The sequence below is a fragment of the Acomys minous genome, assembly GCF_964271855.1.
Source record: "Acomys minous genome assembly, chromosome: 17".
In the NCBI taxonomy this organism is placed as follows: Eukaryota; Metazoa; Chordata; class Mammalia; order Rodentia; family Muridae; genus Acomys; species Acomys minous.
This window is the reverse complement of record NC_140500.1, coordinates 28,742,076-28,767,251: the sequence shown is the minus strand read 5'-3', so window position 1 is coordinate 28,767,251 and position 25,176 is coordinate 28,742,076. Positions and strand designations below refer to the sequence as shown.

The following is a 25,176-nucleotide window of genomic DNA, read 5'->3' as shown; positions in this document are numbered from 1 at the left end:
GATTCCCAGCAGTGGGAATACCTACGATTTGATGGGTCTGGGAATAAAATCCATACTGTTAGTCAAAACAGTCTGGGGAAACGATAGTGCAAAGTAGTAGTGCACAATCCTCAGAAATAAAACCTAGAACAAGTACTCCAGAAAAACCAATGCTGGGAATTAGTATTTTTCATAGTTGCTTGTGGCTTAAGAAATCTGTACCCCAATTTCTAAGAACATTGTGTGTTGAGGTAAAACGAGGTGAAAAAAAAACCCTGGCTTTTTGTTTTGGTTAAAGACTCTCTCTGCGGCCCATGCCTCCTTCCCATGAGTCATCCTCTAAGAAGTACAAGTAAGTGCTCCACCTGGAAGTTTCCCTCTTCATCCCGTTCCCAGCAGGGCAGGATATGGCCTCTCACAGCCCACTCCAGGCGGGGCCTCACCCAGACTGCCACTCGTTCCAATTATAGCAACAATCAACTTCTCCTTTTATAGTTCATTTGTTAATGGAATGATGTAATTAGGGGAAGGTGATCTTTCCCTAAGCTCAATACAATGCATGCTTGCACAAAAGAAGTACTGGGAACTTTGAGATCCCCGGGTTCTCTGGGAAAATATATTCACGCCTCTGGGCACACCTCAGCAAGCCAGCTTAATTACCCGGTGAGAGGGGCATCTGGGTACGTGACATTCCCGTGGACGGGTGAAGTGACTCTGAGCGGGAGCCGCACAAGAACGGGCTAATTAAAGATAAACCTAGCATTACTGTCTGCTTACGGCTTTCTTGCCCCGAATCCATGTAACTTAGAGAACGGATGGGTAGTGGTCGCGCGTGGGAAGCCCTGGCTGTGGATGGAGATGCTATGTTGCTATGGCTATGTGGGAAAACCAGTTGCTCTTCTGAGCTTTCAGGACGGGGCCAGAGCAGTTATCTAGAAGGCTAACGGAGGACCAGGACTAATGCTGGATGTTACAGAGTGCAACATGCTTTTGTGCTGGGCAACAATTCCTGTCCTCTCAGCTTCAGGGTCTGGGAAAGGGTGGGTGAGGACATCACCTTGTGGTTATAAAAGTGCCCATTGATGGAGAAGCGGTGCCGTCGAATCTTCTGGGCTTCACCGGGTGCCCGGGACTTGGGTCTCCTCTGGATTGTACAGCTGGCATCACTCTTGGTCCGCATAAGCTGGGGAACCTCCTCCTCCAGGGGTCCTGCAGAAAGGAACAGGTGGAGGAGGGAGGGTGGGTGGGGACAGCAAGTGGCATGGCTCCAGCAGTGGCACAGTCTGTTGGATTTTGTGGCTCCCTGGAGCCCTGTAGTCACAGCGCACTGTAATGAATGTTTCTGGGAATGCTGACCCTGGCTCGGATGCGGGGGCAGGGGTTGTGCCAGTGCCAGTGCTACAGTGCATCTCACGGTACCCACGGTACCCCCTGGAGGATGAGGTCAATCTAGCCCTGTCATCTGAGCACTCACTCAGGGACAAGTCCGTCACTAGGTGCTAAGGAAAGGGTAGAAAGTGTATAGGTAGAGTAGGCTGTGAGGATGAGGTCCTAGCGGTTTGGGACAAGAAGGAACAGTGGCCTCCACTGAGTCCCTTCCTTTTTATATCACAGCTCTTTGGGGGGGCGACTCAGGCCAAGAGCCCAAGCCGATGGCTCTACAAGCCTCGACTTCCTTCTCCATAAGAGGAAAGAAGAAGAGTGTGTGGAACCTATCTCCTGCTGTACAGCTGCTTAGCGACCCTTCTCTCGTGAGACAGATGCAGCTGCCGTGGCGATTCTACATGGTCTGTGCACATCACCCAAGACAGGCGGCGGTCTTCTGGGCTTCCTTTACCTGAGCTATCTCTGGAAACCTCGGCCTTGTTTGCAAGCTGAGCATGGGGCTTCTCCTCTGTAGGGGCCTTGTTGTCCTGGGGTAAAGCTTCCTTTCTGAAAACAGAAAAGCACAACACTCAAGCTGCTGTGAGAGAGAAAAGCCCCACTGCTTTCACATCACAGGCAGTACACAAGTAAGGAGCCCAGAGGCCAAGTGTGGTGAATCTGATCAATAGAAGGCTCCCCACAGCATCTCTTGAAAGGGGTGGGAGTCTGTCCCTCAGAATGAGTAACTATTCTGGGATGCCTTCCTGGGACGCAGGCTCAACCAGGTTAGTGCCTGCACAGCTGTGTGCCGAAAGAGTTTGCTGAGAGTGTTGCAGGGTCTAAGGAATCAGGCAAGATTCAGCTTGGGGATCAAATCTCCAAGGCTTCTCCGCAGGACTGATCCTCACCCCAAGCCAGATAAGACAGAATCAGGATAGAGATGCGTGCATAATGAGAGGTAGGTAGCGTTCAGTACAGAGAAAGCAGAAAGGATGAAAAAGGAGTACCCTGGATACCCTGGAGAACACGGCGATGGGCGGAATGGCTGACGGGGCTGCTTTACCTTGACAGGGGTTGGGGTCAGGGCATGAGTCACACTTGTAGCCTATCGGAGGGGTCTTTATGGTCTAAGCCTATGTGGCTCAAAATTTTGTACTGGTGACCATGGACACCTGGGGATAGGAGCTAGTGTGTCAACAAGCTGCGTCTTCCCAGATTGCCCAAGTACCTATTTCATCTCATGTATTATCTCTTAACAGCTATCTATCTATCTATCTATCTATCTATCTATCTATCTATCTCTCTACCTATCTATCTATCTATCTATTATCTTTCATATATCTAATATATATTTAGTATGTGAGTTTATGTGCACCATATGTGGCAGGAACCCACAGAGGCCAGAGGAGGGAGGGCACTGGAGCCCCTGGAAGTGGTGTTATAGGCTGCTCTGAACCACCATATGCAATGCTGAACCCAGGTTCTCTGCAAAAGCAGTAAGTGCTCATAACTACTGATCCACTCTCCAGCTCCTTCATACAGCATCTTTTAAAATAGTGTCTCAGTATGTAGCCTAGCCTGGGCTCAAACTCACAATCCTCCTGCCTCAGTTTACTGAGTGCTGTGATCTCAGGGACACCTGCATCACAGCGCCCATCTTGCCTGCATATTTGACAGGGACAAAGCTATGAATGTTTGCCTCTGAAAGTCATTACAGGAAGTAGCAAAACTCAGACTAACTGCTTTTCTCCTGATGGTAAAATAATTCTGATATTAAATTCTGGTAAGATTATACAAACAGAATTTGTTACTTACGTAAAACAGTAGTAGCAGAAAGATAAACCTGTGTGAATCCCTAACATTCCCGTCCAAGGACTTCCCAGAGGTCTGAGGACATAGCTCATTTATATATACACACATATATGCATGTATATGTATATATGTACATATGTATATATACATATGTATGTATACACATATGTATACACACATACATATATCACATAGCTCTGGGTTCAGTCCCCAACACCATAAAACACATGTTGGGAGCATGAGTATTCACCAAGGAGGGTACCCTAAGTAAGACTGCATATTAGGGTGGACAAGGTTAGAAAGGACTGAGGTAACCACTAAACATGAGAGAAGATTGATGTGTCCTCTCATGCCTAAGCCCCACACAGCAGTGGGACATCTACCCCAAGATGAGGCTACCCAGCGTATAAAGTGGTATATCCTATGATGCTCAGGATAATAAATGTCATGGAGGCCCTGGCGCTGCCCCACCTGCCAGGCACTCACTGAAGGTAGCCAGGCCGCTCAGGCATCCACGAGGCAGATGACAGGTGCACTCGCTCCCGATCATCCTGCATCTGGAGCCGGATGGGTCGTCTGAGTCCCCAGGCAATGTTGAGGAGTCCTTCGATGATCAGAGCCCCTTCTTCCTGTGGGACCAACACAGGTCAGCTTCTTCAAAGGCAGCATCTGTCCTAACGGTTGCTGTCCTTCCTCCCCGTGACCCCTCAGAAACAGGATGCTCAGCCCCCTCAACACACCCATCCTCCCAGGGAAGAGCAAGCAGCATGTACATGCTTCAGAGCGTCACGGCGGGGACCTGCAGGAGGAAGGAGGAGGTGTTCTTTTCACTGCTAAGCCAGGCCAGCACGGAGCTGCCGAGTCAGCTGTCCCCCAGGACACTGCATGTGTCTGGCGGGCACGTCCACACTGCCGGAGGAAGCACGTGGCCTGGGGAAGCACGTTCTGGCCTCTTGTGCTGGGCTGGGCTCCTTGGCTCAAACTGTACTGGGACAGAGAATCCCAGTCACCAGGCTTTACTGGACACCGTGTCCTCTGTGTGCTCTGCTTTGTCCTTCCCTCCACATAGCCAGGTAGTGGCAGCGTCAACAGGTTAGTTCACCTCTGCCCCCCTCCCCCCTTTCCCCCTGTATCCCCCCACTCCTCCACCCCCATTACACTGCCTTTTCTTTTCTTTTTTTTTTTCCCTTCTGATGGTGGGGGCTGGTTTGCTTAACGCCTCCGGAACATCTCCAGGCACCCCACCAGTATTTGTGCAACAGTTTTCATGCTGAACCCCACAACCTGCTTTGACTTCCTTAGGTCTGCAAACAAAACCACTGCGACCCAACCCCGATCCATGGCCGTCCACCCCACAGGCGCCCCATCTGACTCTGCCTCAAGCCCCTTATGGCCTTGGTCCTTTGTCTCTGACATATCTTCAGCCTGTCTCCATGGGCCCTTTCCAGGCTCTCTGTACCTTTATGACCACTTCATGAGAAACTACCGCCAGACACCCACCCGAAATCCCTGACACCCACGCAGAGACTTTTACCTCACGGGTATCTCACCCAGTATCTTTTTTAAAATTTACTAATACATACTAGGCTAAGAACATTTACTATGAGTCACGCCCTCCCCACCGTGACACGCCCTCCCCACCGTGACACGCCCTCCCCACCGTGACACGCCCGCCCCATATTCTCCCCTACCTCTTTTCTCTTATTCTCTCTTCCCTTGGGGTACTTATTCAGTGATGTTCCGGTACCTAGTTACCACTTAAGCCATAACTAACCAACATAGATGGGCCTGGTAACTACGATTCGTGATGACAAACATGCGCTCTGAAGATGCTCGTCAACACCAAGGATGAGGGCGATGATGTGGGTCCCGATTAAGAGTTCAGTCAGGCATGGTATGATCACTTACCCCTGGCAGGACCGCCTTGTCAGGACACAGAGCAAGAGCCCTGTTGCGACTTGATGAGCTGGGGTGGGTAAGGGGGGGCTCCCTTTTTCCCAGGAATAGGGGAGGGGGAGGGGGAAGAGGGAGGGAGGGTGGGACCGAGAGAAGAGGAAGGAGGGGACTACAACTGGGATGTAAAACGAATAAATAAATAAATTAGTTAATCAGAGAGTCATTCTAAGGTGCGGCGGTGAAGGGCATGACTGGCCCACTAAACAAGGTCTGAAGACTCAGATCCTTAATGCTTAACTGAACAGTGCAGTGGATGGAGACGGGCGCGGTGCAGCGCGGCGGATCACTAAGACTTGTTCAGCCCGAGGAACTGTGAGCTTCCACCCATTTGGCCACATTCCTCACTTCTCTTTCTTCCCTACCATTCTCCATAGCCATCTTTCTTCTTTCTGCTCCTGTGAGTTTGATTTATTCTGGATTCCACGCCACACTTAATGAAATCATGCACACACAAAGTCTACTTCCGTCTTCGCTGTCATGGAAGGTCCCCATGAGAGCGGCAATGCCATGACAACTTCTTCATGCTTCAGCCATATGTACGGTGCGGCTCTCAGGGTTGGCTGACAGTCATCTCTGGTTCCAAACACCCCACTGCCCACAGAGAGAACAATCGCAGGCTACCAAAACCACACGCGCCTTTCTGATAGGGCCTTGTAATGTTTGCCTTAACAGTCAGGCAAAGGGCTGGAGGGATGGCTCAGCAGTCAGGAAGGCTTGCTACGCCTGCAGAGAACCCGGGTTTGCCTCTGTAGGCACTGGGTGAGTGTGGTACACATGCTTGGGAGACACTCATACACAGAAGAAAATGAATGATTATAAAAATGCTTTAAAGTCAGGCAAAGAAGAAAGCAAAGATCAAAACCAGGTTCAGGGGGCTGGAGAGATGGCTCAGTGGTTAAGAGCACTGACTGTTCTTCCAGAGGACCTGAGTTCAATTCCCAGCAACCACATGGTGGCTCACAACCATCTATAATGTGATCTGATCATACTGTATACATAATAAATAAAATCTAAACAAACAAACAAACAAACAAACAAACAAACCAGGGTCAGATGTGAAAGCCAACTCCCATGAAGAGAAGGCTGGCATCGACCTACAGTTTAAAATGTCTCTGGGAAGAGTAAGAGAAGCCCTTAGCAGTGAAAATCTCAGCACACTGCTCATGCATAGAGACCCGCCACCCTCATGCATAGCCTCCTCCACTTACCAGAGGGTAACAGCAGGGGGGAGATGAAGAAGCCAGGGCTTCAAAGAGAGGCTCACAATGAATGCAGAAGGAACAGTCAGGGGTTTGAGGCGGGAGGGTCACGGGAAAATGCATTGTGCCCTGGATGGTGGTTAGCGGGGATGAGCTGTCCCTACCAGCTTGTCTAGCCTAGGCAAAGGAAGAGGCAGGGAAGCAACAGGATGGCAGCCTGAGGACTGCTCACGAGTGCAGCAAAAACTAGGTGCTGTCCAAGACAAGAAGACACCCTGGGGACTCCAGATGGGAGACTGAAGTTATCCAGGACCTATGTGAGGAGTGGCCCCAGGGTGAGGCGGTCAGGGTTGGGACAGGACAGCGAGAGGGACAGGGCAAGGCTTGGCCTAAAGAGATCCTGGGCAATAGAGAGAGAGGCAAGAAAATCCAGTGGCGCTAGGAGAGTGGCGGTGCCGTGGGTGGGGCAGAGACTGAGCAGAGCTGTCACCTCTGGACTAAAGGGCTAGCTGTGTTGGGACAGGCGAGCCCAATAGGTCTCAGGCCGCGTGGCCTTATACATGGGCGTCCTGTGCCCCAACACACTCATTAGTCACTGTGGTTCCGTAATTCTGTTTGGCATAGTCTCATCCAAATGTGTGCCCGTGTGCTGGTGTGTGTGCCCGTGTGCTGGTGTGTGTGCATGTATGCGTTTCACAAGAAGTGGAGCCTTGTCAGCCTGCAGTGGTCTTTGGCCAAATCAAAAGAAAGCTGGAGCCATGGCAGAGTTGCCAGGATATAGCACACAAGTGGAGACCTGGGTTTGTTCACCCTGTGGTACAACCAACCAAAAGAGGCCTGAACTCACACATCAGGCAGGCGGTCTAGGCAGTTAACTCTTTCCTCTTTAGTTTGAGCCTCTCAACTAATCAGCCAATTGCAAATAAGTCCTAAGACCGAGAGAAACAGACGTGGGTGCTATGGAGTCATTCAGGTGGAAAGTTGGGATATTCCCATCCGACTTTAGCATCATTCAGGATCTCCGGTGCCCCATGCCTTGACCCATGGCATTAATGCTACACTCTGAATGCATGGGCATGACACCAGCAGCAGCTCACCTCCTTGAGCAGGACCCTAGGGCCTCTTCAGCCCTCACATATCAGACCTGAGCACTACTGTGCCTTCTGTATGTAACCCCGTCCTTTCTGTTCCTGAGGGCAGGTGAGCAGAGGCTCTGAGGCCTGAGAAATGCACTGTTGGTTCCTTGCCAGGGTGGCCCACCTTGCCTTCAACTGCCGCTGTGTTGGTATCACCCTTGGAGTCCCCTGGTTCCTCACAGCCATTGCCATTAGCCTGAGGATGGCAGCTGGCAGAAGCCACACTGCAGCGCCTAACTCGAGCCTGCAGTGTCCTGCCATTGCTTTGGTTTCTCCTGGCCCACTTCACCTGGGCCACATACACAGGCACCCGCTGGTCCCTGAGTGTGTCCAGCACAGTGTTGTCACAGAGTCTTTGCGTGGGACTGCCTTTGTCAATGTCACCCTTAGAGAAGACCTGTCTGACAGCCCCCCCTCCATGGCGGCAGCCTGTGACTCCGCTCCATTGCCCTTCTACACTTTTCCTTGCAGCCATCTGGAGTGCTGAGTCACTGCACCTGCCCACCACGGACTTGATCCTCATCCTCACTGGGAAACAAGCTCCAGGGGTGGCGATTTCTCCACACGACTGGCTATGCCATGAGCAGTCACTGGCACACATCTGGCAAACAATGAGTAAGCGAAATTCTTGGTGAAAGAATCCCATTTGAGATGACATGAGAGAGGAGGCCAGACCCCCACCCCCCAGCCTGCCCTGGTGCTTGTGAAAGGGGGTATTGTCCCTCACTTTGCAGCAGGCCCGGGGAGACTCCAGGCCAGAGAGCCCTAGCAAGGCTCATGTGTTATTAGGGTCACAAGGGCAGGCCTGGGACTCAGCAAAAATTAGTGCAAGGCCAGCGTGTCACAGGATCACAAGAGCTGGTCTAATACATAGTAGAAAATACTGTGCTACACCAGACAAGGGTGGCAGACCTTTGGGCTGCCTGTGAGAGTCCCGTGGTGCTCCCAGGTTCTCCCAGCACCCCCTAACCTGATTTTGGTCTCTACCTGTCATGACTGTCAAGGCACAGTGGCTGCCCCACACCTCACCCTGCAGTGTAAACATTTCCCAACCCACTACAGGCACAGCCACAAAGCCCTGGCTGGCAGCTGGGCCAAGCCCCGCCCTCCGCCCTCCGCCCTCCGTGCTGTTTACCCACTGAGAACCTTCCTAAGTGCTGCTATTTTGAGCTTTCCTGTCACTGATAGGTGACGGGAGGAACCTTTTAAAAGCAGCAGCCGGTGTTGGGTTGGTCAGACAGCGCAGAGGAGTTGTCCTCTTCACAGCGACCGACCGAGAGCTAGAGACCCAGCCGTGGCTGCCTGCCTCTGGCGTTTCTTTAGAATTAGACCATCTTTACTGACCTAGACTCCCAGCCACGCCGGCTGCTGACCTACAGGTAAGAGGAGCAAATGTCCTCCCAGTTTGAACACACAGGGAGGTCTAAAACACAGGGGCTAGTTTCTCTCCGAGTTTTTACAGCCTGGCTACTGGATAAAAGCCCAGGGTGGTGGGGGCCACTGGTGACTCGGATAATAAGGTGTTTTATTCAAGGCTTTTGTGTTTACAGCTATAAGCTGTAACTCCAGGCATTTCCCATAATGCCCCAGGCAGTGGGCTGCTTATAACTCTGGTTATTCAGATGCGTTAGAGGTTTGGAGAGGTGACATAGTGAAGGGTCCCCAGGTCATTAAGTAGCAGAGATTGGTTTAAAACCTGGGTGTCCTTTGACCTCGCATTAGCATCCGCTGTTCTTTTATATGTTCATTCTTTGTTTTAAAATTTTTTAATTAATTTACTATTTTACTTTATATGTACGGATATTTTGCCTACACGAATGTATGTGTACTACATCTGTGCTAGTCAGATCCCCCTGGAACTGGATTTACAAAAATGGCTTAAGCCACCATGTGTGTACCAAGAACTGAACTCAGGCCAGGTGTGGTGGCGCACGCCTTTAATCCCAGCACTCAGGGAGGCAGAGGCAGGTGGATCGCTGTGAGTTCGAGGCCAGCCTGGTCTACAAAGCGAGTCCAGGACAGTCAAGGCTACACAGAGAAACCTTGTTTCAGGAAAGAAAAAAAAAAAAAGAATTGAACTCAGGTTCTCTGCAAGAATAAGTCATCTTAACTGCTGAGCCATCTCTCCAGCCCCAGGGAGCTAGGGCATCTTAAACTACTCTAACGTTGAAGTCTTAGATGTGGGTTTTGATGTTGGTAGGAAGTAAGAGCCGAGGGATGAGCCCTGGTCCCAGCTTTGCAGGTTTCTTCTTGCTTTCTGGGTACCTGAGTCCCCCATAGCTTCTACAATGAGTCGGAGGACGGAGGAAGGGTGTCAGGATAGCATGGCAGGCCCTCACCACTTACTCTCTCTTGGCCAACAGGTTATTTTTGCTTTATTAGCAGGCAATGAGGTCCCGGCTTCTGCTGCCTGTGCCCCACTTGCCCACGATCCGGGAAACTACAGAAGAGTTATCTCACGGGGCCCCTGGGCAGGACCCCCCAACCTCTCCCGGCCTGGATGACTATGTTAGGTCGATTTGTCAGCTGGCACAGCCCACCTCAGTGCTGGACAAAGTCACAGTCTGGAGTCGACCCAACAGACCCTCCCGGCCAGCCTGGACTAGAGAGAAGAGACCGCAGGCCGAGTCTCTAGAAGACAGCTCTGCTTGCTTTGGCAGCCCGCAGCCCACACTGCCCTCTCCTGGTACTGACAACCCTCTAGACTGGCTCTTCGGGAAGTCCCAGGAACAGCAGGCAGATAGAAAAGACCTACCCAATGGGACGCGCCCTTCTGATCCCAGGGGTGCGCACAGACAGATGGACAAGTGTAAGGACATGGGGAGGCTCTGTGAGGCCAGGGTACCTCACTGCTCTCTGGGAAGAAAATCAGGACACAGGCACCAGACCTCCAACCTGAAAAGCTGGACTCGTAGAAAGCCCTGCCAGGCCTTAGCCGCAGTCTCTGTCTCCAGCTCCCGCTCCAGCAGCGTCCTCAGCACTCTCTGTTTGCACCTCCCGGTCATCCATGAACTCTAACCCGTCCCCAGGAAAAAAAAAAAAAAGCTCATAAAGAATACGGTGGGACCCCGTGGCCTCCACAGCTTCTCTCCTGTGGCAGACACTTCCTGGCAGGTCTTCAGGGACCAGGCAATTCCTCATGCAACCCATCGACACAACCTAGCTCCCACAATGCACCCTGACTGGCTGGCTGGCTGGTGGCTTTGAAGGAGTGACTTAGTGTCTCTATTCCTTGGTTGTTTTTTTTTGTTGTTGTTGCTTTTTTTTTTTTTTAATCATGGGTAAAATGAGTGTAAACAGAGTGACCACCTCCCAGATTGCTCTAATGAGGAGATGTGGGCTGTACTCTGGGTGGCTGCCACAGTCTCACGTGAAACCAAGGACAAAGGGCCAAGGGGGGGGGGAGGGGAAGAGCGGGAAACGCTCAGTTCCCTAAAGCAGTGGTTCTCAACCTTCCTAAGGCTGCGACTATTTAATACAGTTCTTTGCGTTGTGTGATCCCCAACCATAATTTTTGCATTGTACCTCATAACTGTAGTTTTGCTACCATTATAAATGATAATGTAAATATCTGTGTTTTCCAATGGTCTTAGGCAACCCCGGCGAAAAGGTCATTTAACCCCCAAAAGGCGTTGTCATCCACAAATTGAGAACCACTGTCCTAAAGCCTTCCAAGTAAGGGCCTGCCCTTTATCCTCCACCTTGAGACACATATTTCCTGACTCCTAACAGAAAAAAAACGAGGTCTCAGCAGATGCACCACGGTGTTTCATAGGGACTGTTACCTAGGCACCCGGGGAATCTACTGTCTTGGCTCCAGTGCCCAAATCTCATTGTGGTACCCGAAAGTTCTTACGGTCAGGGCCCAAACAGAATGCGGCACACAGCCTGCAGGCTGCCACACACCTGCGTCTGGCCCGGCCTCTACTTGTCTTTGTGCGTAGCCACCATCTTCACCTGGGCCCTTGTTATGGGGAGGGGCTGCAGCAGGACGCTGTCCAGCCACCTTGTCCTAGCTAAGGCTGTATGTCCTAAGGCTTTGGAAGTCCAGGTCACCACTGTGTCCCCACCGTCCAGAGGCACCTACCAAGCAACAGGGTGAAGACCGGGAGTCGGTGATGGGAGGGTTTCCTTTCTCAGAGGGGCAGGTGTGGTCTCAGAGAGCAGAAAAGAATTAGGGATAAGGTCCAGCACCTGCTCCCTTGTGTGGGCTGCAGCCAGCTGAGCATGCTCAGGATGGAAGCGGCCGGGAGAAAGGAGAAAAGGGCGGAGCAGCAGCAGCGGCATCTGGGTGGCTCTGTGCACTGCCAAACTGTTTGGTTACGCTCTCATGTTCTCTCTCTCTCTGTCTTTCTCTCTCTGTCTCTCTCTTCTGTGGGTTTGTGTGTCTGTGCATGTGTGTGCGTATGTGTCGGTGTGTGACTTTAATCACTTCGCTATCCTCTTTGGCACATATTTTTCTCCAAAGCGGAATGTAAACCACATACCCAAAGAAAACGTTTCAGACAAGCCATTTGTTCAGTTTTTTTTTTCTCTGTAAAATGCAGGACACAGCATAATCCTGCACCTTTCACAGGCTTGGGAAAGCCAGATAAATGGACATGGGTAGAGATGCAGTTTGCATCTTCCCCAGCTTGCTGTGCCTCCTCAGCAGCAGGCAGACTTTATGTAGAATGTCCCCATGTGTGATAGGGAGACTGGATACCTGGAAGGAGACTAGGTGGGCAAGGCCTGCATCACACATCCTCCTTATGTCCCCTTCTGCGAAGCAATAGGAAAACTGGGCCAGAGGGAGATGCCTGGCAATTGGCACGGCATTAGTGGGTGTCCCATGTGCTCACAAGTTCAACTTGCTCAGACATCCCTGCTATGAAAGATGCTGATTGGCAACTTGAAAAAGTGCTCTGCCTCCACCCCGCCCCACCCCACTTTACTTCACCCCACACAAGTTGAGTCCACTAAGGAGCTGGGGAGAGCAGTGCTCCTAAGCTGCTGAAGACAGGACAGCCTAGTATAGACGTTGAAGCTCCCAGGGAACAGATGTGTCGAGGCGCAACTATTCACTCCAGGGTTCAGTGATCTTTCAGGCCCAAGAGAGGGTGGTCCCAACCCTTCCAGGGAAGGATACTCACACACTAGATGTAGAACAGAATAGAAGTAGGTGCAGTGTGGCACATGGCCACCAGGGGGAGACTGTGAACCACTAAAAGTTTAGTATCAAGGCTGGCTGGGAAAACCTGATCACACAGCCTGGGTGGGATTAGTGAGTCCCTGCACTGATAAGTTTATATATCAGCATTTCTAGAAAACTGCCAACGTTGGAATGTACATAGAGATTGTTCTACAATTCTCATTGTGACTGAAGCAAAATTATCCCAAAGGCAAGCTTTACAGTAAAGGGGGCTGGCGCACCATCCCCCAGAGAGTGAAATTGTTCCCCCTAGCTCTTAGTCCCCCTTGCTCTTAGTAATTGGGAGAAAGATCATTGAGAAACAGTTGTCCCACAGGGTGGCCCCACCCACAGATGTACCTCATCTCTCTACAGGTATCCCATGTGACAGTGAGGGAGGTTTGCCCCCCCCCCGAAATGTACCCCCAGATTGTAGTTGCTACCAGCAAGGCTTATGACAACCAGGAGGGCCTCTTCCAAGGACACACCCAAGTGGTGATGCTTCAGAAACTTGAAGATACCTGCTAGCCTGAGGCTCAAGAATAACAAACTGCCCCACGTGTGAGACCTATTCAGCGATGCCCAATTCAAGCCTCTAAAGAATTCTAAACCTTAATGCCGGAAAGGGCTTTGCTCTCCTAAACACTCTGCCTTTGGAGCTAAGCCAGGCTGCTTCCTTTACTCCAAAGTCCTGCAAATTGAACTGTCCCCTCCAGGAAGGGGAAGGGGGAGGCTCAAGTGATTCCGGAAGTAAACAAACTGTGCACGTCTCGGAAACTCAAGATTCACTGAAGCTCAAGATTCCCCTAGGGCCCTCCCCTCCCCAGGGTTATAGGTGTGGAGAACAGCTGCTGATGAGCCAGCTGGGGTGGCAGCGAGGTGAGCATTCCTACCTATACATTGTATAGAGGGTTTCTAAGAGTGCAGCTGGGGTAGGCTTTGTGACGATGTGGCTGCCTTTGAGTCATTTCTGCTCCCATAAGTCACCCGTCACTCAGACTCCTGTTAAAATCTCCCAGGCTCACTCTGCTGGACTTTGGTGCCATTACTTTGGGCTGTAATGGGTTCCTCTTCCAGTATGAGTAGGTGCGTGTGCGTGCTCTATCTCCCCAGGAAAAGTCAGCTGTTCAGGCAATACAGCTAGAGATTTAACTTCAGAGAGCCTTGGTTTCTTAGCAGGAAAAGCCCATGGTGATAACTAGAGAGGCAAAGTTGGTTGGTGGACCAGATTTCCCTCCCGGGAGTTTTAACTTCCTCCATCTGCCTGTCCTTGTGACGCCCAAGGACAGGTCATTCCGGGATTGTCCCATAGTAAGTGCCTGGGACATGGGATCAGACCAACAGCAGGTCTGAGACTTGTACTGGTCAGTAGGCGAATCCCAGGGCCCCATGCCTGTGTGCCGGAACGCCGAGATCCTGGACCTCCATACAGGCTTGCCTCTGTGGTGGCTGTTACCTTGAAAAAGGCACACACTTCCTCAGACTGCCTGCTCTCTGAGACGGTTAATACTGCAGAAGGTTCCTGAAAGGCATTTTCTGGTTTCACAGACATCAGGTCATTTTGCCCCATGCGTTTAGAGTTAGAAACACAAGACTCCTGCTGAGGTAAACTCTCAGCCAGGAGAGGCCAGAGTCAGGAGTGAGTTTTGGCAGCTGCACTTCACTGATTTCCCATGTCCCTCAAAACAAAAACAGAAAACAAAACAACAACAACAACAAAACCACTTCATGGCACACTCAGGCTATCTAGCTACTCCCACAGAAAAAATTACCTCAGGGATCCCAAGAGCCAAGATCATGGTCTTGCTATGTGGCTCTGGCTGACTTGAAACTTACTAAGTGAACACAGGCTGGCTTTGAACTCAGCTCCTGAGTGCCAGGATCAGAGGAGGGGGTTAATTTTTCTCAAACTTGACCTTGTATAATAATGTCCTGAAAAGTTTGGTAAAACACTGATGAGAGAAAGGAAAGTTTTTGTTTCGTATGTTCATGTAGTGTGTGTGTGTGTGTGTGTGTGTGTGTGTGTGTGTGTGTAAGAGGGAGCATGCACACATAAAAAGTTTCCATTTCCAGTCAGTTCCCTAGTGACACTAAAGATGTTGACACAGAGCCATAGCAGACAACCGCCCAGCCTTAGAAACATCAGTCCCGGAAACACCCAAAGCTGAGGAAGGGAACCGCAGCTAAGGCCCTCCTGTCACTCCCTGTGTCTGTGCCCGGAACCTGAGGTGGGCACAAATCCCTCACTTAGTAGCATGGGCCAAAGAGCAAAACCCCTCCAAGCGCATTTACCTGCCTCCCTCCCTTGCTGCCCACCACACTGGAGCTCATAACTCAGGGTTCTTTTCACAACCTGAATGGCCTTGTTCTACACCTGCCGGCCTGGCATAGACAGAACCAAGTGGGGCGCAGTCCTAGCACCCGGAAGTTCTCACTCAGGGGAGAAAAGAGCCCGTGGAACCTAAGACGGCAGGGCTAAAAAGGACCAGAGCCGGGCCGGAGCCCTGAGAGGCTGTGCGGAGCTGGGAGGGCTGAGGCAGAACTGAAGACGTAGCTGCTCAAGGAGAAGAACATAAGAAATAACCTCAAGATATCAAAAGGAGGAGACAGGGAGGAGAACAAGGGATCGATGGGCACCGGTGCCAGAGCCCAACACTGAGGGCACAGCAAGAAAAGGCGATGCACAGGGCTTTTGTTAGGGATGGTCCAGGCAGCCCAGCCCTGCCTGGACCAGGAACCTGCAGCTGCCCCCCCCCCCCCACTCTGTGTGAATGGACTTACCAAACACCAGTGTCCTGACCCATGGGCTGCCATGGTGCCTGCATGACGTTGTTTGGCTGGCTCTAGTCTAATACCATGGAACTGGGATGATGACCAAGCAACACGAGGGAGGTTTGGGGACCCAGTGGCTACGAAACAGCAGAGGCTTCACTGAGTTTCTACTGGCCCTCTTCAGACACCGAGAGGCAGAGCATACCCATCAGCTAACCAGATCCCAACCGTGGAAATAGTCCCCCCAAAACTCTTACACTAGGAGCCTTCTCATCAGACAGTAAAGGGTACAGGATTAGACACAACTGGGAGTGCAAGGTCACAACTAAAACACCCATGTGAGGCTATGGATGGTGCAAGCCCAGGGCTGGCTTGATGTGCCCTCAAGTGCATCTCAGCCAGGACCCTGCTAGACACCCCACAGAGTGCTTCAAGGTTTAAGAAATCCCTCAGGAGTTTCCAGATATGTAGCCTCTTTCAGAAAAAAAAAAATCAGTCTGTATGAGGACCACATTTCCACACTGTAGCCTTGGGTTGCTTCTGATGGGTGGCTGTCACTTACAATTAGGACCCAATTCCCCATACGCCCCTTGTCATATGAGCTCATACCCTAAGGCAGTCAAGACACCACTTCTCAGGTGAGGGTACCACAGTGAAAGGGCCCCGGTGAGAGAAGGTCCAGGACATGCGGCTGAGCTGGTGAGGTGAAGACACACAGGTAAAACTGGTGTGGCACACTCACTGAACTGAGGGTCAAGAGTGCTTCCTTCTCAGCATGGATTCTGTGGGAGCTGGTACCCTGTTGTGTGTGAAGTGTCAGAAGAGCACAGAGGGACCAAATTACCCTTCACCCTCCCACCGAGTACCAGGATGGGCAGAGGGAAGCAGGGGCTGGCCAGGCTCTGGGACTTCCCGCCCACAAATGCAGCACTACATGTAAGTACAGGTAATGTCCTTGCTAGGAGAACCTCACAGGGACACCTCAGCCCAACCCTGTCTACTGGTACCCTGGTTCCTGGCCAGGAAAGTTGACAAGAGCCAAAACTGGCACACGTGGAGAGTGTAGGGGTTAGGATGCGTTAACTACCTGGGGACAACGGATGCAGAACTCCACAGTCCACAGGAGCTAAGCCAACTGATGACCCTGCAAGCAAAGAGGGTGACAGGCCTCACCTCATGGTGTCTTAGCTGGAAGCTCCGGCCCTCATGGTAGCAGTTGTAGGTTTTGAGCAGGCTTAAGAGTTCTGACCTAAAAAGACACAGACACGCATGTCCACTTGGGGAGTGGAGGGGCCTAGACCAAGACATTGGTACCACTGACATCACTTTCATCCATCAGATAAATATAGTGGCTTACATTTTTGCCAACCACATCCAATAAGCCAAGAGACCTGCTTGTCTGATCATGGCACTTGCCCTTCCTGTGGCTTCTGCATCTGTGCCCTTGGATGCATTGGAGGAGGAAGGCAGTCAAGATGAAGGTGCTGAGAAGTAAGCAAATTCCTAGGCAGGTTCCCACCCCACAGGCAGCAACTTGGGCTATGTGTGCATGTTCGCTACTGCACAGGAACAGGTCCTAACACCCTTCCTGTGCTCGCCTCTGACCCATGGCCTCTGAAGACCTAAGTGGCTTGGATTACCAGCTGCTGTGGGGCCACAAGGGAGGTGGGAGCCGCTTCTTTCCTGTCTTGACTGTCCAGAGATAAAATCCAGGGATGAGGGTGACAGGGCCCAAGCAGGCCACTCCGCTCACTTTCTCCCAGCACATTGGGAAACCACAGTGCTGGGGGGGGGCCCCCCCCCGGCATGGGTGGTCAGAACAAGGAAAATCCGCACAGCATGGGTCCAGGCCAGGGGTTATGCAGTGTGAAACACGCTGGTGAGTTTTCAACCTCCCAGCAGGTTGAAATGGGGGGGGGGGGGCGGCAGGCAGGTAGAACTAGCAAGGCATACTTACTGAACTGAGCTGCATCCAGAATGTTTGCCAATCAACACGGAGCCACAGAGGGCTGGTACATGGCCGTGTGTGACATGTTTGTTAATTACAGTGTGCTCTGCCTTCCTGGCCACAGGCACCCGCTGGACCTCAGTGTTCTATCACCTTCCTAAGCAGCCCCACCACCACCACCACTGCACACAGCACAAAAAAGGACAGGGACATCCTGAGGCTCAGGCAGGTGTGTGTTCTGTGTATGATGTGGAAATGTGGGGCGCTAACGGGAACAACAGTGAGCAACTTAGTGACAGCGGCAAGCAAGGAGTCCATGTTGCATTTGTCCCGTGTCCATTAATAGGTAAAGGCTGGACTCACATGTATTGGAAAATACACAGGCATGTGAAGCTAACCACGCCCACTTTTAGAAAGTTATCACACTCAGGACTCAAAAGGCAAGATAAAGTCAGGGAAACATGCTTCTTAGGCTGGCAAGATGGCTCATTGGGCAAAGGTTCTTACTGCCAAACTTGGTGCCCTGAGTTTGATGCCTGAGACCCACATGGTGGGTCCCAAAAGTTGTCTTTTGACCTCCACATAGTTGCTGTGGCAGGCACCTCCCACCCCAGACACACACATACACACACACACACACTAAATGAGTGTAATAAATAGATGCTGTTCTTCAGTTCAGAGAAAATATTCCAAGTAGTTTTATGAGATAGAGTAAATAAAAATAAGCGAAGTTAAAATATATCAATAAGGTACACTTTTTTTTTCCATTAAAACCGACAATCAGATTTTTAGGCTGTTTTAGGCAGCAAGAGTGCTTATAGAATTCTAGTCTTTAAACAAATTAAATATTGTCACTGCAGAGCCCCATGGGCACCCCACTCCATGCTCAAACCCAAATCCTAAAGAAACTTTGATCTTCAAAGAGGGGCAGCCCCCCAACAAAAGCACTCAGCACTGTCCCCAGGGCACAGTACCATGTCTGAAGAAGCCACAGGTGACTGCCGAGCACCCCTCACCCCAACATTGCACACTCAAACTTACTTCAGAATGGACTTGCTGTCACTGATAGGCACGTGAGAACTAGGTGGGCAATCTTCCTTCATCTTCAGTGCTTGTCTTCAGACCCAGAAGTCACCTGTCAGAAAGATGACAAAGGATGTTGGCTTATAGCTTTGAAAAAACACAATAACCAAAGCAACTTGGGGAGGAAAGGGTTTATTCGGCTTACATTTCCATATCACTGTTCCTCATCAAAGGAAGTCAGGACAGGAACTCAAGCAGGCCAGGAGCCTGGAGGCAGGAGCTGATGCCGAGGCCATAGAGGGATGCTGTTTACTGGCTTGTTCATCCGTCATGGCTTGCTCAGCTTTTTTTGTTCTGTTTTGTTTTTTCCTTATAGCATCCCTAGGGCCACCAGCCCAGGGACAGCCCCTCCCATAATGGGCTGGGCCCTCCCCCACGGGTTACTAATTAAGAAAATGGCTTACAACTAGATTTTATGGAGGCATTTTTCTCAATTAAGTTTCCCTCCTTTTAGACAACTCTCACTTGTGTCCCACTGACACAAAACTCGCCAGGACAGGTGTGCTGCTTGGGGAGTCAGGAGAAGTCGCATCCAGTGTTGTCCAGCGCCCATAGCCCTGGTATGAGAACATTCATTCAACCTAGTCATCCTTGTCCAAGTGCAGGGTTGTTAAGTTGGGAGCATCAGGCTGAGGAGCTACCCCACCTGTCCCACCAGAAAGTTCTACGGGAGCTCCAAGACTCTGGATCAGTTTCTAAACATTTTAAGCCATGTACTCTTTCCTCTCCAATGAACATTCTAGACGATGGCTTCTTCTCAGCTTTTCTAGATTCTTCCTAAGCTTCTTCCTCACCTTCCTTTCCTTCCTCCCTTTCACAGTGATCCGATCACTACTCTGGAGGTTCCTCCCATGGGCCGGCTCTCCCAGTGGGGGTTCATCTGGTCCGCTCTCATTCCTTCTGGACTGCAGGACAGTCCTGTGAATCATCCGGTCCTTACAATAGATAGCACCAAGAAGCACTGATCAATGTTCCCAAGTAATGGGTGAGAAAACAGGACAGAAGTGAAGCCAAAAAAATCCACCAACGAACACCGGTATAGGGGACTCTGCAGGCGCAAGAGTCAGTGTGGGCGCCTAATTCTGGTCTCGTAATGTTTCCACTCTCAGCAAGTTCTGAACCGTAAAGGCCACCTGGAGCCGTGTCCAGCCTCCAGATTCTGTGGCTGACTCACAGGTGGAGCTCTCGCTGTCTCTTCTCCATTTGCAACCTCGGAAGCACGAGGACCTCCGGGCCTGCCCATACGCTCTCACAGAAGATAAAGCACAAGGATTTTCTCTATCTTCCTGGCGTGTTTGAATTAGAGCTGTCCCCTATCACATGTGGGTATGCTTTGAACTCCTGAGACTGTGAAAGGCCCCAAACCCTGTGATTGAATGCCTTCTCAGCTTAGTTAGGAGCCTGACTGGCTTGTGCTCGCAACCTGTAGAGTTTTAGGTAACAAACAAACAACCTCACATGGATTGTTTTTCTGTCAGAATATTCATGGACAGAAGACTGGCTCATTTTTCCTAAATCCTAGCCGTACTACACATCACACTCTTTTCCTTTCTTTTTTTCCTTTTCCTTTCCTTCCTTCCTTCCTTTTTCTTTTCTTTCTTTCTTTCTTTCTTTTTTCTTTTCTTTTCTTTTTTTTTTTTTTTTGAGACTGAATTTCTCTGTGTGGCCCTTGCTGTCCTGCACTCCATCTGTAGACCAGGCTGGCCTCAAGCTCCCAGAGAGCTGCCTGCCTCTGCCAAGTGCTGTGATTAAAGGTGTGTGCCACCAGGCCCAGCCCCTACATCTCTATTTCTTAGTGGGTGAAGAATTTGCTGCTTTCACTCCTGACTAGACAGACCAAGTTAAACAAGTAAAACTAGGGCTCCTTAAACTCAAGCACTGATACTGCCGTAGTCAGTCTGGTGACAGAGGTGGCTACTAAGTGACTCTGGCAGGCACGTAATGCACAGAGTGTGCATCTAAGGGGCACAAGGATGCTTCCTGCCTAGGCAGAGAGAAGTTGGGTGGTGATATTTCTTCATGCCCCTCAGAATGGCATCCAGTTTAAAACTTACCAGCTAGTTATTTCTAGAATTTTCCACTTAATACTTTGAGACCAAGGTTGCCCTAGTTATAGAAAGTAGAGATGGGTCAGAGTTCTGGCTTCCTGGCTGAGGACCCTCCCTGAGGTCCTTTCTATTTGCTGGGCTGTAAGATGAAGGCCAACACAGCCTCAGTACTGATGTGAGCTCTGTTCCTTCATCCCCCTGACCAGGGGTGTGTTCCCTCCTCTCTCCTTGACTGATACCCACAAGATGGACTCTATCCCTGAACAGACATTTGATGACAGAGGCAGGAGGATTACTGTGTGCCAGGAGAATGGAAGGATGTGGGGCAGGTGGGCTTAACGGCATCTTAGAACTATCCAATCAACAGAGCTCTGCCCACTCTTCGGTGAGACCAGCCATGGCCTGTGGAGAAGCCAGGCTTTGACCGTGTAGGGTGTGTTCTGACCTACATAGTGACACAGCACTGCCCCAACTGGGATCAGAGCTGGGGACTCCCCGCATGTTCTCGTTGGCCCAGCAACAGGGGTTTCACAATAGGGCTAAGTTCCCCCTGCTTGGCTTGTGGAAAGTGTGGATGTAACTCTTTGCCTGGGTAGTTCCTCAAATACTGATGCCGGGCAGCAGTGTTCAGCCTGGGGAATGCCCTGTGTTGGGGTTTCTGGGTCAACACTGATTCCTCGGACACATGGTGCAACACTGTCAAGTTTTCAGAAAGCTCATTACAGGAAGAACAGTGTACTTGAAAGGATGTGAAGTAGCGCTTTCCCTTGATTCCCTCTGCATCTTTATCCAGTGTCTGCCCAGGTCCTGCATGAAGCCCCAGCTTTGCCTGCTGCACACAACCCGGAGCTCTTGAAGCTCTTCCCTCTCCTGGCTTTTGTGGTGCTGGCAGTACCATCTTCTTCTCCGCCTATCCGTAGCTGCTCCCCCAGCACACAGGAGCAAAGCAAACCCTGGCCAGGGATGGGCAGAGCTTTTGACCTGGGGCCGCTTCAATATTTATGATCCTGCTTGCTTAAGAGGTGCTCCCAGGGGCACCGGTGTACAGTGGGGTGGTCACAGATGCCTTTCTGTCTCACCACTTGTCTCTGGTACCAAGGACAGCTCAGCCCGTTGTGGGATGCTGACGTGAGTACAAGATTTATAAAGTCCCCCACAAGTCAGTTCTGTCACACACACACACACACACACACACACACACAGCAGTAATACAAAATGTAAGTCAGCCTTATTCCTGTAATCCCAAGCTGAGACAGGAGGATCACTGCAAATTCAGTGTGGGCTCCAGAGTGAGATTATGTCTCAGAAAGAAAAACAAAAATGTAACCATGTCTAGTGATTAAAGGGATGGTTTAATTAGAGGACAGCTGTTACAGAACCCACAGGGAACAGGGACACATTCCTCACTCCAAAGGGTAGATCTTCTGGCTTACTTATAGGAAACCAGACATCTGAGTTTTCCTGAGTTTGTGTGCCAGCACTTGAAGTTGGGTGCTTTGGGCAGAAACACTGCTGCCCCAGATTATGTAAAACTATCATCAGTCTTTCCCAGCTCCCTGAACTTGGGGCCATGTTACCAGTTCTGACCTTTCTGCTACAAAGGGCAAGTGTGGATTACCTTCCTGATGGCACATTTACAGTTAATTTCCCGATGCCTACCCACAGTCACTCCAACATAAGTACACACATGTAAAATCAGAAGTGAGGCTCTGCATTTGAGAGCACATGTGCAGTATTTGTCTCGCCACACCTGGATTAGCTCACTTAACGCAGTATTTCCAGGGTCTACTCATTCTCTAGCGAATGCCCATGTGTTTTGGTTTTCAGAGGCTGTCATGAGTGGCATCTTCCTCTCTGATTTCTTCCTTGGCAAGTCTGCTATGGTTAGATAGAAAACCATTGGCTTTTCATGCCAACTTTCTATCCCATTACTTTGCTGAGAGTGTTTATAGGGCCTGAGAGTTTTCTGAAAGGTATTTAGGGTTTTTTTAAGGACAGGATCGTGTCCATGTCACGTACAAATGGGAATGAATTGACTTCTTCCTTTCCAATTCGCATCCCTTTTCTTTCTTTCTCTTGCTTTGTTGTTCCCACTAAGACTTCAAGCACTATATTTTGAGTAAGAGAGGAGAAAACTGGCGGCCTTTTCTTGTTGCAGATTTTACTGGAAATGCTCTCAATTCAACTCCCCCCCCCACACACACACATTTAGTACAAAGTTGGTTATAGGTTGGCCATCAAAAATTACCCAACATATTATTTAGAATTATTCACCATTATTTCACAAAAGTTCATGTTATGAGAATGGCTATATTACCAAAAACAACACATACACTCAGCACAGCCCTCACTCAAATCTCAGTGACATTCTTCACATAACTAGGAAAAACAATTCTAACATCGATATAGACCCAAGCAGTCAAAGCAATCCTTAGGAGAGTAAGCAATGCTGGAGGTATAACCACACCCAACCTCATTACATCACACGGCATCTGAACAAGAGCAGCAGAGCAGATGTTAGATCAGTGTGGGGGAAAAAGTGACCCAGAAATAAAACACACAGCTGTAGTCACCAAAATTTTGACGAAGGTGTCTATCCAAACCACACATTGCAGAAAGACAGCCTACCTAACAGATGCGCCTGGAAAGCTAAACTCTCATGTGCAGAAGAATGAAACTAAACACGAGCTCGAAATTTTGAGAACAGGTAAAACACCTCAAGCCCCAGACATGAGCAAGGACTCCCTGAGAAGGATTCCCACAGCACACGAAATGATTGCAAGAACTGACAGATAATGTTACCTGGGAAACAAACACACACACACACAAACAAACAGAGTGAAGGAACCTAGAAGTTGTGGGAAAATCTTTGCCAACTACACAACAGACTGATATCTAGAATACATAAAGAGCCAAAAAAAAACAAAAAAACAAAAAAAAACCAACCAACCAAAACAAAACAAAAAACCAACCAAACAAACACAAAAACACCAAAATCTGAACCATTTGATCAACAAACAGGCTAACTGAACCAGACAGACACTTAAAATAAGAAATACAAATAGCCAATAAATATTTCTTGAAAAGACAGTCAACATCCTTGGCCACTGGAAAGATGCAAATGAAGGCTGCTTTTAGAGTCCATCTCATCCCACTTAGACTGTCTGTCATCAAGAAAATAAATACTGGCAAGAATGTGGCGGGTAAGGGGCCTCTTATTCCCCGCTGGTGGGAATGTACATTTGTGCATTCACAATGAAAATCAATTTGGAGATTCAAAAAAAAAAAATTAAATTACAAAAGAACTGGCATATGACCCAGCCATGCCATTGCCTGTGTATATGTCCAAAGGGTTCTAAGTCAACAAACCCATCAATGTTTTTTTAAGAAAAAGAGCCCAGTCCTGTCTAATGCCAGGGACACAGTGGCACATGCAATGGAATTCTATTCAGCTGTAGAAAAAAGATAGATGAGGATATGTGCAAGGAAATGGACGGAGCTGGAGATCATGATGTAAAGCAAGCCAAGCCAGCCTCAGGAAGACAGTTTTCTCAGATCCCCTCACACATGGAACCTAGATTTAAAATTGTGAACTCCAGCGCTCTGGAAGAGCAATACACACTCTTAACCACCGAGCCATCTTTCCAGGCCCCATAAAAACCCTTTTTAAAGAGAAGGAACCAGTGGCTGTCTTATTGCCATAGTTAGCTGGAAAGCCACATGTTCTAATGATGCAGCCACTCTGTGGTCAGCCTGGGTCCCTGAGGCGTTCTGTGGATCAGAATCCTTGGCCCATCCACAATGGATTTGCATTTGAAAAGAGACGCAGTCTCTGCTGGGCTCAGACACTGGTGTTCCAGGCATTTCTTAGTATAGCATAACCTATTCCAGTCTGACTAACATCACAAAGCATCCCATTAAAATAGCAGACATTTAAATATATTCAAATTAGAAAATAGCTCCCAGCACTCAGGAGGCAGAGGTCGATGGATCGCTATTAATTTGAACGCCAGCCTGGTCACACTGAAGTCCAGGCAGTGAAGGCTACTTAGTGAATAGGAGAGAAGCGGGTTGGGGAGGAGGAGGAGGAGGAAGAGGAGGAGGGGGAAGAGGAGGAGGGGGAATGAGAGGAAATAAGAGGAGGGGAGGGGAGGGGAGAAGAGAGAAGAGGGGAGGAGAGAGAAACAAAGTGCATACATACACGCAGTTAGGCATGGGACTAGTCTGTGGCTTCAGACTCATGGCCTGGCTTAGCTTACAGCATCCTTAGTCTCCCGCAGAATAAGAACACTCCCTTTCTTTTACTACCCAGCAGGAACACCTACAAGTAGAATTTCCTTTAAGTAAAGCAATGGTTGCTTATTAACTGAAAGGCCTTCCTTCCTAAGAGGCTCCCAGCAGGGAGCTGCTAAGATCTGGGCCGCTACAGATGCATGCCTTGTCTTTTGAGCCTTGATTTTTTTTTTTTTTCCATCCGTGCAATAAAAATATTGCCCTCCAATGGCTGGGACATTTCCTCAGCTGCAGAACTCTTTATTCAAAATGGGAAATGTATACAGGTAAAAATTTAAAGGCACTGCTTTGGTAGACAGTAGGGCATTGGCAGAGAGAGCCTGCCCTCTAGAGCGCCAAGTGGTGGTTTGGTGAAACGCTGCCTTCCCTTGTTTTCCCTCAGCAGGTCCCCGTATGCTGTGGGAGCATCTCTTAT

The 25,176-nt window shown here is 49.9% G+C and overlaps 2 protein-coding genes across 6 annotated transcripts in view; one reads left to right on the top strand and one right to left on the bottom strand.

Annotated features, from left to right (window-relative positions):
- The window catches only part of RASSF4 (Ras association domain family member 4), a 37,713-nt gene that overhangs the window by 6,489 nt on the left and 6,048 nt on the right, over window positions 1–25,176 (bottom strand). For 2 of the 3 annotated variants that reach the window (XM_084765933.1, XM_084765935.1), the window contains exons 2-6: window positions 18,379–18,472; window positions 16,563–16,638; window positions 3,643–3,785; window positions 1,817–1,911; window positions 1,037–1,188 (exon numbers count right to left, since the gene is read on the bottom strand). In XM_084765933.1, the coding sequence (XP_084622059.1) occupies window positions 1,037–1,188; window positions 1,817–1,911; window positions 3,643–3,785; window positions 16,563–16,638; window positions 18,379–18,440 (528 nt within the window). In that variant the 5' untranslated portion in view covers window positions 18,441–18,472. Of the gene's footprint in view, window positions 1–1,036; window positions 1,189–1,816; window positions 1,912–3,642; window positions 3,786–16,562; window positions 16,639–18,378; window positions 18,473–19,214; window positions 19,356–25,176 lie in introns of all 3 variants that reach the window. The other variant, XM_084765934.1, reaches the window with a different exon arrangement.
- On the top strand, window positions 8,410–11,017 carry DEPP1 (DEPP autophagy regulator 1). 3 transcript variants are annotated; one of them, XM_084765453.1, is made up of 2 exons: window positions 8,410–8,826; window positions 9,833–11,017. In XM_084765453.1, exon 2 carries the CDS (start codon window positions 9,836–9,838, stop codon window positions 10,463–10,465), a length of 630 nt encoding a protein of 209 aa, XP_084621579.1. In that variant the 5' UTR covers window positions 8,410–8,826; window positions 9,833–9,835; the 3' UTR covers window positions 10,466–11,017. The 3 variants fall into 3 exon arrangements, with proteins under 3 accessions (XP_084621579.1, XP_084621578.1, XP_084621577.1); XM_084765452.1 differs by having other exon boundaries at window positions 9,811–11,017; XM_084765451.1 differs by having other exon boundaries at window positions 8,581–8,826; window positions 9,830–11,017.

Excerpts from the sequence above, each read along its gene's own strand:
- DEPP1 (XM_084765453.1), top strand. The coding sequence starts at position 9,836 with ATGAGGTCCCGGCTTCTGCTGCCTGTGCCCCACTTGCCCACGATCCGG.